This window comes from Diorhabda carinulata, chromosome 7, assembly GCF_026250575.1.
Source record: "Diorhabda carinulata isolate Delta chromosome 7, icDioCari1.1, whole genome shotgun sequence".
Classification (NCBI taxonomy): Eukaryota; Metazoa; Arthropoda; class Insecta; order Coleoptera; family Chrysomelidae; genus Diorhabda; species Diorhabda carinulata.
The window spans coordinates 12390610-12403307 of NC_079466.1; the positions used below are offsets into that span (position 1 = coordinate 12390610).

Genomic DNA, 12698 nt, shown 5'->3' on the forward strand with positions numbered 1-12698 from the left:
TTTTAAATAGTTTAGACCTTTATTAATTAAATGTTCTATTGAACGCAACCAGGTATTCTGATAGTAAAAGTACAAATCTAATATCTAAATAATAATAATAATAGTAACTCCAGTAACAACAATGCAATTGTATAGAAAAAAAAATAAACGAAAAACTTAACATTTATGGTCATTAAAGATGCTTAAGAGAAAGAAAAATTTGTATACGTCAATTTTAAAACATTTTTTTACCATCACATCGTACAAAATGGTTCTTTACATAATTTTACGTAAGTAATTATTTCAGTACCTGGACTAGGTAAATAGCGAAAGAAAAATCCATATAAAAATATATTAAATCAGTTTTGTAATATCGAAATGTCTCCACGTGTTAAAAACTTACCATATATTCAAATCAAATCAATCAACGTCAAGGAACGTGAAAATATCGTGACAAATGACACGTTATTGGATATAACGTTCCGACCCAAATGAGAGAAACTGCGGTGTTGGCACACCCCCAATTTTTCCCCAAATTTGGAGAAATTTCGATACGATTAAATTAAAAATAAAATAAGTGCGTCTACGTATTGGAACAGTGAAAAAGCGATTGTTTAAAGAAAAAAAATTAAAATTAAATAATTAATCTAGTATTATCTAGTTATTATCGATCAATTGTTTAAAAATTTAGATAATGTATTAAATAATACTTAATACTCGAAATAAAAATGATGCGTTTGGAGCCGATAAAATAATAATCGTTAAGAGTGGCACACACGTTCCGGCGTATTTACGCTTATATCAATTATTAAGATGAAAAAAAAACGTAGATAACCACCTTAACATGCAGCTACACCAAATTCGATTGGGGTTATAAAGACCGTTTCACACGGTTTATTGCTAACGAATAAAAATAAAGATACCGGAGCGTAGAAAACCACCTTAACCGTATCATAAACGATAGTATGTCATAAAGGCCTGTTCACACGAATTACTACTGTTTTTAGGTTATCATTAAAGATACCGGAACGTCAATTGAATCAAACTCGAAGTTTCGCTGGTATATACGAAATTTTAAGTTATAAAGACCGTTTTACACGTTACGATTCGCGATTAATTGTTCTCGTGTTATAACCAAAAATAACGGAGCGTACAAATAAAGGCCTATTCACACGAATCGGAATACGAATTACTGTCACGTCCCGTAGATAACCGCCTTAATAGAATAAGACTCGAAGTTTTCATAGGATGTATAAAATTTTGTCGTGTAAAGACCAGTTTACACGTACAGAATTATGAATAATTATTCCCTCGCTATTAACAAACATACCGGAACGTATAAAACCACCTTCACCCTATCATATAAGATGATACGTACGATATTTTGTTGTAATGGGCCGATTACGCGAATCCGGATACAATTAATTGTATTTTAGGCGTTAGTAAAAAATTCGGGAACGTAGATAACCATCTTAATCGAATTAAACTTAAAATTTTCATGGTATTTCAATATTTCACGATGTAAAGACCGATTCACACATTGCCTTATACGATTTATCGATTTTGTGGAAGTAGTAGAAATACCGGAACGTAAGTAACCCCCTTAACGAACTTTTGATGGTATGTCCAATATTGTGCGGCATTAAAATGTATTTTTTCAAGTTTATATCGTACAGAAAAATTGACAGGTTTTTTTTTCTGATTGATAATATGAAAAAGAAAATTTTTTTTATATATTTAAGGCATCTAAATAAAACGCTAATTTGAATTTAATTTGAAACAAAAATAGGAACGTGTGTAACAACCTTAACCGATAATTTGAATTATTTCAATTTAAAATTAAATTTTTAGCAAAATTGTATAACAAACTTTATATACGAGGGTTTTTTGATTATAATATGATTCCATATTTCTCAAAACTGGCCTACAAAATTTTTTTTTTCAAAAAAAAAACATTCGAAAAAGATCGATTCCTATTTTTTTTTAAAACTTTCCTATATACTTCCGATTTCAAATATCACAAAACCGAATTTTTTGAAATTTCCATTATCGTAATTTTTTTAAGATTCCGCCAGGACCGGAATGGCCGTCGTGTAAACGGGCGTTTCCAATTCTATCCGAGCCGTCGTCTTTAGACCCAATTGATTTTTAATGTGACTAATGATGTCCTGATCGGCCGGGCAGCTTTGTATGAAAGCCTCCAATTCGTACATGTTCGCCATGTAATTCCAAAGGGCAGTAAAACTCGTCGGAATCTCGAATTTTCTGAAGGCTTTCGCTCCAATGCGTATATGTTGAAGTCTAAGAGAAATCGAAATGTACAATAAGAAAAAAAAACAATTAGTTATTTATTTAGCTAACCTCGGCATCAATTCGCAATCGAAACACGACATCGTGTCTCCGGTTAAAAATCTCGTTCCCCTTTTGGCCAAAAAGTCGTTGATCCTCTCCAAATGGGACAGTAACGGTTGTCTACTTTCCGTAGTATCGGGCGATTCGTATTTTCTCACGTACATCTTGAATTTCGTATAAAGGTTTTCGATCAACGTTGCCACTTCTTTATCCTGGAAACAAACATTATACCTTGTCCCCAAAATTTGAAATAAGAAACATATACTTCCGTATCCACCCCGTACATGACCATCCACGTTAGTTTAGCATTTTCGACGTCGTGGAATCCAATATTTTTAAATTAAACGAAAGACATTTTGTAAATGAGTCGTATTTTTTTTTGGGACACACCATCTCGAAAAGAAAATTCGGTAGAAAAAATTTTGCATTTTCATTTATTCAATCTCAATTAGATTTACAAAACCATCCCTTGATATTAAAATTATGTTTATGGCGAATTAAAAGATTTCCAGGATATCGACGATTCTAGATAGTGTATATAAACGAGTCTCGAGCAGCAAGGGAGTTACTACTACAATAAAGACCAAGAAACAGATCGTTTTTAGGTTTAGATTTACTTTAGTTCACGTTAGGTTATATTAATTGAATCCACGATATAAACAGTGAAGCCGGACCTGTTCTAATACGTTCATGGGAAATAATATTTGGTGAATTTGCCGGTTATTCGTTGTCTGTTTTGAGTTTTTGCAAACTGTTTACATTATATTTCATTAAAGACAATTTCTAAAAAGACCTTTTTGTTTGTTTACGATGAATCAAGAGATTTCCAGGAAATCGACGTTTCTAGAATGTGACGATATTATCGAACCGATCGATTTTTAGGTTATTCGTTTTCTGTTGGATTCTAAAAATTTATGATAGTATATTTAGCGGGAGTATTAGTAAATAATGCGGACTAAGAAACGGATCAATTTTCACTTTAAGTTTATTTTCGGTTATTTTAATTGGCACGCTGATATAAACCGTGAAACCGGTCCTGTTAATATGGAAGCTAATGTTTGGCTGGTTATTCGTTTCCTGTTTAAATATTTTGTAACTTTCTAAAATGAATTATTGTTTGTTTACGTCGAATCAAGACATTTCCGAGAAATTGACGATTCTAGAATGTGATTATAGTGTATATAAACGAGTTTCTAACAGCCAGAGAGTCAATAAACAATTTGTGTGTGTGAATAGTTTAATGTGTCAACTAAACTCGTAAAATCGGAAATAGTAAATAGAATAAATGGATCATGAGACATCGAAAACGCTCAATTAACGTGTTTTATTATAAAAAACCGACGTTATTACGTAATTTTCATTAGAAAATTTTCTGGTATTTATTATCGATTAAATTGCCATTATAGGAAGATTTCATCTCGTCAAAGTGAAAGTTACAACGGCAACACGAAAATATTATTTAATTTATATGAATAAAACATTTTCTCATCGCATTTATTATTATTACATCACTTATCTTGTTAGGAACGTAATTTAATTGAAATATTATTAAAAAAATAATTATAATAAACAAATTGTCTTACCTGTACAAATAAATTATGTCCGCCCGGTACACTTTTCATGATGTGTCTTTCAATTTTTTCGTTTTCCAAAATGGCCATACCTCTGTCTATTAGTATCGGAGGCGGGGTAGCTTCGAAATTCGTACGAAAATCGGGAGGCGGTTTCTGCATATCGACCGTAGTTACTTTTAAACTAATTGTTTTAAGTTCGGCCAATAAGTACAGTTCCATAAAATATTCTTGACAAAAAAGACACGCTCCTTTACGTCTACCGTCTATGGTGGACGCCTACAAATTTTTATTATATTTCAAGACAAAATTTTCATCTGACAACGTTAAATATCGTATCCAGATATGAATGATAATCGATTTAATAATCAGATTTTTATCGATACTTTTGACATATTTCGATTATTAGCAAAATATACATTCTTAAATTGTTGATGACGTTAAAATTGTGAGGTTATGTTATATTATAATGTATATAAATATGTGATAATAATCATTTTAGTCACATTCTAGGTGTAGTAGAACGAAAAAAAAAATCATTAAAAGAAATCTAGATCCATCGAAACGTTTACCTACTTTCTTTTAGTACGTTTTCGGACATGACAAAATTCAAATTATCTTTTTATGTAAATATACGAGTGTAGTTCTTAAAATAACATAATAAACAACTTTTTTTAACTTTAAATAGTTTATACTACATTGGCGTAGCTGGGACACTATGAATAGTTTTTTTGGTCATTCTGTATATTATAATACAATTATAACAGATGTAAAACAATTGGTAATGGTATACGTTTTAAAAATAATTATTTTATCATATAAATGAGTAATAAAAATAACAACTTTTCTCAAGTTTATTATGACGTATTTTTTCGGTGAAATATTCGACTTACGTAATGTTTATGTTAGTCGTTAATTCCCCAACATACACGCGGTCGATTAATTTAATTACACCGCCAAAAAAAAAGAAAATTTCTAATCTTAATTCGCAGATTACTTGAGATTGAGGTTCACTCGGGCATTAGGTCCATTCTCGTACGTTTTGTTGTCAAAAAGATTTGTTCGAGTTGGATAACGCTCGATTGGTGCAACGAAATGCTGAAGAAAATCAATCGAGGTACTTCGAAAGACGTTTCAGACCAGGAATCATGGTTCGAACGAATTGATTCATGGATCTGTTTTGAGGTAAGACATTTTGTGAAACTGCAAAAGTTTTGTAGGCAGATCTCGGTCTTAGATGGTCTCGGTGCTGCATTTTTTTTCAACAGTTCCGTTGGAGCAACGTAGAACGTTCAATTCCGAGTATTTGTTTGGAAGAATTTTTAGAAAAATCGGGGAAACCAATCACGGAATACGAATCTTTCTCCACCACGAGAACGCGAGCTATCACACATCAGTTCAATTTGAACGGTTTAAATATCGAATTGACGGTTCATATGTCGTTTGCAAAAATCATTGATTTTTGACAAAAGCGTGCTCTCGCACTTTTTTGGGGAACTAAAGCCAGAGAAAATCTGCTGAATGTAACAACCTAAGTTAGAACAATCTAATGGGAGTTTTATTGGGGCGCTATCGTCTCAACAAACACCTGAAGACGTCTAATATGACGTGTGGATTTGATTGCACAGATACCTTTCTAGGAGTGTATGAAATAGAAGACGAATATCACTGGTAATTGAAGCCATCCCACGTTCTAGACTTTTTAATAAGAGTGAGATCAATAGATCAACTGAGTTATAGATTTATTGGGTCGCATTGTATATGAGATCCCGAATTTATACATACAGGATATTACAAAAAATATACAAATCCTTTCAGGTACAATAATCGAGTGCGTGATGAAGTTTTTGATAAAATTTGAAGGCAATCGGTTTTTTACACTCGAATTGAAAAAATCCTTTGACAATTGATCTTAATGGATAATATTTTGGAAAATATACAATTATTAATATTTGTTTTTTATTATCAAAAGTTTAGTTGCAGCCCTCGTATAATTAAAACGATCTTTTATAATAGAAATTATAACGATTCGACAAAAATTTTTTGCTGATATAATATCGAATGTATTTTGAAAGTAATACCTACAAAAATATGAAATTATTGTCTTAGTAATCAATTATTACGTAGGTGATATTTCGAATGGTTGACATTTTATAGAATTACACTATACAAAAAAAGAAAGGTCAATAGTTTCTAATTTTATTTAATGTAATAATTGACTTTTTAATATACAATATTTATAATTTGCTTTATTTTTTTTATATAAAAGGTTTAGTTAAGTTGGAAGAAGTTCTAAAAAAACAGAATCACCGTCCAGGTTGAAGATTGGAAGTCTGAATCTGAAAAAGTGCAAAAAACGACCTTGTGGCACTTCAAGTTTAATCGAAGAAAAATGATTATGCTAAAAAGGAAAAATAAGAACAAAATAACATTCTTGTCCAGTAAAATCTGTCACAGAATCAAATAGTCCCACATAAACCATCAACAAGAGGATTAGCCTCAAAGCTGCAATAATAGAGAATCTGCTAACAAAGCACTTTGAACAAGGGAAATTTGGAAAACAAAGAAGCCGAAAGTCTAAATAATGAACCCAAATTTTCAACGAAACCTTGCAGTATAGTCTCTCATTCTTCAACAGCGACCTCTATGAGTTATTGGTGTATTAGTACATTAGTTATAGAAACTATGATTTCCAATCTTCTTTTCGAGATAATCCTTTAGGATTAATATCCTGTCTAATAGTTGACCATCGAAGCAAGTTTCTCCTCCCCAAAACCTCCCCCAGAAATATAACTGCTGGCAAATCTTTTTCCTTGTCTTCACAAAGCTAACTAAACCATTGATGGTCCAATCCTGATGTAGTATTGCAAAATTTAATGGCTGAACTTTGTGTTTTTCGGGTTTTTGGCTAGTTTAACCTCGCTTCATGTAGACATCTTTTAATCGATATTTCGAATTATTTCGAATATTTGTTTTGCTTTAATCACAAAAACTTGATGAATATTCTGCTTCAACTACGAATTTGGTTTAGTACCAAAAGTAAGAAACGTTTTCTTTGAAAGAAATTTTATTCTCCATGCAGTGTGTATCTGCAGGTAAACTTTTAGTGGTTTACCGGTTTGCTGTAACAACCTTTTGTACGTTTTGTTTTCTGTGGCGAAAAAAACTGATAGAAACCAAATCCAATTAAGATTTCTTACTAATTTATTTTATGACCTGGCCGAAAAAAAACCTAATCAACGTAAAGTCCTTTTAGTTCAAAATAGCCGATGAAAGTTATCCCACGATCATCACAAAAAATGTACGCCATGACCAAGTGATGGATGATGCAAATGCAGCATCCATCTTGTTCAGTTTTCTCTTGTCCAATTTTTCAGGTAATATGCACCTTTTGAAATGTCTAGTAAGTCTGCTAGCTTGCGCTCTTCCAATCGACGATCATCCAGTACTTCCTAGTGGATTTTCTTCGACATTTCTGAAATTGTTAACTCTTTTGGTGAACCACTACGATGCTGGTGTCTTCGCAGATCGTACGGCATTGTTTAAACTCTTCTACACAATATTTTAAGCGATATTTTCTTTACCACGCTTTCCAGTACTATGTAGAGATGTGGTAGATGTAGAATCACCTCTGGCTGTTGGGCAAGATTTCACGTCCCCAGTAGCTTGTACCTTTGAGAGATTGTTCCTCGTGGTACTCAGACTAGTTCTTCTTCTTCAATTTCTCAGCGGATCAATTGATCTAGCAACTGCCACTTTAGAAGTTTCGTTTGGTATACAAAATAAAGTGTGAGTTTTGGTTAATTGTACATTTTTTTGTGTTTACATTTACAAGTCATTTTTTTTTGGTTATTAACCGAAATGGTGAAAGGGGTCAACAGATCAGAAGGTGTGTCATTGTTGAAATCATTGCACTCTGTCTACGTTTAGAAAATTTGAAAAAACGATCAAGACTTATAATTTCAATGATGATTCATACAATCGGTTTTGGTGTCAGTGGGTTTTTTATCGACATTGATTTGTATTCCGAAGGTTATATCGAGATAATTAAATGAGAGAGAGAGAAAACACGATGTTTTCTTAGTTAATCAATATTTAATTAATACCATAAAACCGTAAATAGAATTTTACCTAAAGAAGAAATTTCGTTGAATCTATTTTAATTTTGAAAATAGTAAAATTCGAGATTCTATATACAAATTTCTATCTCGAAGTCACTGAGGAAATTACAACACTCTGTATACACAGTCAATTGTTTTATTTTATAATTCAATAACAAAAGAAAAGTTAGAACTATAACTTTCTCATTAAAAAGTGAATCTCCTTTAAATGTGAAATCATTTTGAAATCTGCTGACCTTAGAGTCTGAATTACGTTCGGTTTAAAGTCGTAGAAATTAGATTAAGTTGGATTATTGATAAAACGTGTCGTTTGACACGGTTGCATAAACTTTAAGTGAAAAAAAAACGTATTTATGAAGAGAGATTTTCTTTTTAAGTATTAAGGTTTTGCAATTTTCGTTCATGAATATAAAACACGTATAGATCAATTTTAGTTTTCCCACTATACACGACAAATTCTACCGGAAGTCGACTGTAACTTTGTGATTTTAAATATAACACCCTGTATATTAATACATTTTTGTAATCTACGTGAAATTTTATACTTTCTAAAGTCTAAAAACTTTTTCGAAAAATGCCTCCTCGTAAAAAAATAATTTATAAGGGTCTGCAACGGTCAAATTTTTTGCAAAAAAATTAATAATTCAAAAAGTATGCACTTTTCGAAAAAAGTTTTTAGACAAAAGTATACTAAAATTTTACGTAAATTTCAAAAATGCATTAATAGGTGTTCTATTTAAAATAACCCAAACGTGGAGATTTTCATGATTTTACTATATTTTGCCATATACAGACAGTTTTAACTCGGACGCCCTGTATATAATATGTTTCCCTAATAAACGCATATAGCAGTTTTTAATAAAAGTTTTTGATAGAAAGAGTTAATTTGGATCCACCAAAATGAGCTTTCATCTGCTCTATTCAATTTGAAATTCTTGTTTTTTTTTAATATTTCAAGCCCTTCAAAAATTGATTATAACCCACAGTCGAGGTAAAATTTTTTTTAGATATTATTGCCATTGTAAAATTAGGAGAGATTCTAATTAACAAAGTTTCAGAGCATCTACAGGGTGTTTCAAAGAAAGGTGATACCGTCTCTAGGATAGATAGAAAACTGGAAAATATTTGGGATTTGCTCATTAAAAGATTTAATATCGTTAATTGCCAAACAGAAATTAAGAAAATGTTTGTTTTTGTGTGCCAATGATCATTTTCTTCATCTGAAGGGGCATTCACAAAACTTAATTAACAACCCTCGTATTTTATTACTATCAATATCGTATCGGTGCTGATTACGAGAATTATTTTGAGCGAAAATTATTTTCAAGGGTGTAAGTTTTGCAAATAAATTTTCGTTTATCGATATTGAAATACGTGTCAACAAGGTCGAATTTCGATAACGAAATATACAAAGTTTATTACTTCGCCAAATTTAATACGAAAGGAAGTTGATAAGGAAACGGAAATATTACTAATATTTTAAAATATAAAGAAAATTGGATAAAACGTAATTTTTTTTTAATTTTTCAATATTTCTTTATAATACCTTAATGAGATTGATTCGTCTTTGTACTTTCACCTAAATAGCACCCAAACCATCCATGAGATTTCTCCTCAAAGTACGAGGTTTGTCAATAAGATTCCCAAGAAGCTGCGCTTCGATTTTGCGACACACACGTCCCCCAGGGGTTTTACCTCATACCTAGTTTACACGAAGTAATTGATTCTTGCTCATAATAGTGCAAATATTTTTTTGGTACACCCTATATACGTAAAAAACGCTAATGAGTGAGGTATTTAAGAAAAATTTTGAAACAAACCTCGTATTTGTCAATAATAAATTTCGTAAAAATATTAATTAAAATAAATTATATATTAATATAAACATTTCGTAAATTTTCAAATTTAATAAAAATTAGTGACTAAGTTGGGGTGGATCAAAACCCAACCATTTGAAATGTTTACATAACTGAATTATGAATTTAAAGATTTGCATTATTAAAATTTATTTCTTTGTTGTTTTTGTATGTCATGGTCGACAAGAAGTTTCGATATTCTCTATATACGAGGTGTGGCTATTAAATAACGAAACTGATGTCTCATTTCGATATTTTCAAGACCACCATTGTTCTAAAGTCACATGTTATAACCTTTTCTATCCTTGCGAGGCCTTATTCGGATTATTCTTTGTCAATTCCTATGGATTCAGCAATCGCATAAATACTTTTACCCTTTTTTAACGTGGAAAGTCGATTTGAACGTAAAAGATCTCGAAAACCACTCAAAAACACGTGGACGCAACATACATTCATTGCAACTGCTACACCGCTTTGTTTACAGATACGGTAAACATCGCATCCGAAAGAGCAGGCTTCATACTAAACAAATGTAAACAATCGTAAACATTTGACTGTAGCAGAAACGTTACTTATTTATTCGTATTATTCATGAATAACGAAATTTTTTTCAGTACTGAATGACGTTTTGAATATGTTTCCAGTTACCGGAAAGGTATAATTATATAGGGTGAAACGATAATCGAAATTGAATTATTTGAAACGATAAAAAATATTTAAGAATTTTTCGATGGTACCTCGTAGATTAATGATTCAATTGAGACAATAGATATTACGTAATTTAACTGATAAATGTATTACTAATACAAATATAATAAAATTTAAGCGATCAGATTTTAATAGGTTTGAACCACGTAAGACTTTTGCATAATAAATTACAAAAATATCGAAAAACTAGAATCCTAAACGAACATTGAATCACATTTCCTTCAAAAATGTGAAAATTCATCGTCCTTTATAACTATCCTGTTTGGGATCGTGATTAAAAGAACTAGGTATCGGTTTTTGCTTTTTTTATCTCATCAGCACATTATATAACAGATGTTATAAAAAATACGTTAAATGAGTATAAATTCACGAGTTGAGGTTAACAATAACATTTAAAAGTAGTGTCGAATACTTTTTGACCATACCTTGTATATTACTTCATACGAAGTATCTATCTAATCATATTTCTAGATTTTTGTTTCGAAAATAACTGATAAGAATTCAATTTTTGATACATACTTCAAAAAATGAGATAAACACTTATTATAATTATATGAATTATAATCTTTAATCACGTATCTGTATATCAGTTTTTTAATAGAAAAATTCAATAAAATTCTTTGATTCATTGAATGATCTTTCAATATTTATATATTCCTGTCTTATAATTTATTGTAGAGAAATAACTGAAAATGAATTTGAAAGTACTCGTAGTAGAGTCTGTTGGTCTGCCACCATTTCATCAAAGTTTGAAGTTAGAATAGCACCAATTCATGTATAATCATTTAAACTAAATTGGAGAGTAATTACTAATTTTAGAAGATTGTAGTAATTGTTGTCTAAAAACATAGTACAATAATATTAATAGGGAGTTTTGAGTTAAGAAAGAGAAAGTCTCGGTTAAATTATATAAAATTCTTTATAAAATGATGTCCGAATACATATTCAAAGTATGTGGCAACATTGATTAACCTAATTTTTAAAACGACGAAAATATTAAACTCTTTTATTTCGATTTGTTACATAAATAATTACAAAAACTTGCAGTTTACCATAAATATGAATATATTTTAAATAAAAGCAAACTTTAGATATTTTCGTGTAAAACAACTGTTGGTTATTAAAAACAGATTATAATATAATGTATTTTTTCGATAAAACCAATAGTTTGGAATATTTGCGAGGTATAATCATCCTTCAAGGTCAATAAAAAATGCATACAAAAGTTACAGGTTTTTGTATTTCTCAAAGTAAAATGTTTTAACACGAAATAACCCATATTTCTTATCTAATATTTTTTTGTAGAAACGTTTTAAGAGTACATACTTTTACTTGATGTAGGTGGCTGTATAAAGTCACACCCAGAGTAGAATTTACATTATAAAAAAATGTATACAACTTACCCTTATTATGAGTTCGATTTCTGGTACGTCTCCGTTTTCTACGTGACCGTTTTCAGCTACTTCATCGCCCATTATTTTATTTCTACCGGAAAAAGGCACTCAAACTTTAAAAATTGTTTAAATTCTTCGTGTAAACGAACACAACACCAATTCTCAAAACTAACTGATGAAATGACGTTATGAGTCAGTTGGTAGAAGTTTTACAACGATGCCGGATTAAATATGAGGAGTGGAATTGTAAATTTAAAACGTATTATTACATATATGACGAAATATTACGACGGTAGGGAAAAATTTGAGGAGTGGCAATGCTAAGTTATAGTAGGAAACTGTGTTTCTATTAATGGAAAAGTAACCATAAGATCGCGCCAAAATATGACTCTAATAATTATCATTCATTAATTAATTAAATATTTATTTGAATAGAATATATTTTATTTTATAATAGGAAAAAGTTTTATAAAATTCTTATTATACGTATTCTAATACATTGGAATCTTATTTGGTTTGGCATCTGATTCATAGATGGCGAAATAGATCATATTTGTACGTAAAATATAATTCTATTAGTTATCATTCATTAAATAGTCCAATATCTATTTGAACAGAACATATTTCATTTTATAATAGGAAAAAGTTGTTTTTAAATTTTTATTTTACGTATTCTATAGATTCGGATCTTATTCAGTTTGACATCTGATTCATAGA

At 30.5% G+C, this 12698-nt stretch overlaps 1 protein-coding gene across 1 annotated transcript; it reads right to left on the reverse strand.

Moving 5' to 3' along the window:
* LOC130896473 (chloride intracellular channel exc-4) lies at positions 1-12266 on the reverse strand. Its single transcript, XM_057804623.1, has 4 exons — positions 11991-12266; positions 3915-4181; positions 2341-2543; positions 1-2280 (listed from the first exon to the last, which is right to left on the reverse strand). The coding sequence occupies exons 1-4, from the start codon at positions 12060-12062 to the stop codon at positions 2040-2042; spliced, it is 783 nt and encodes a 260-aa protein (XP_057660606.1). The 5' UTR covers positions 12063-12266; the 3' UTR covers positions 1-2039.
* Between the last annotated feature and the right edge of the window lie 432 nt (positions 12267-12698).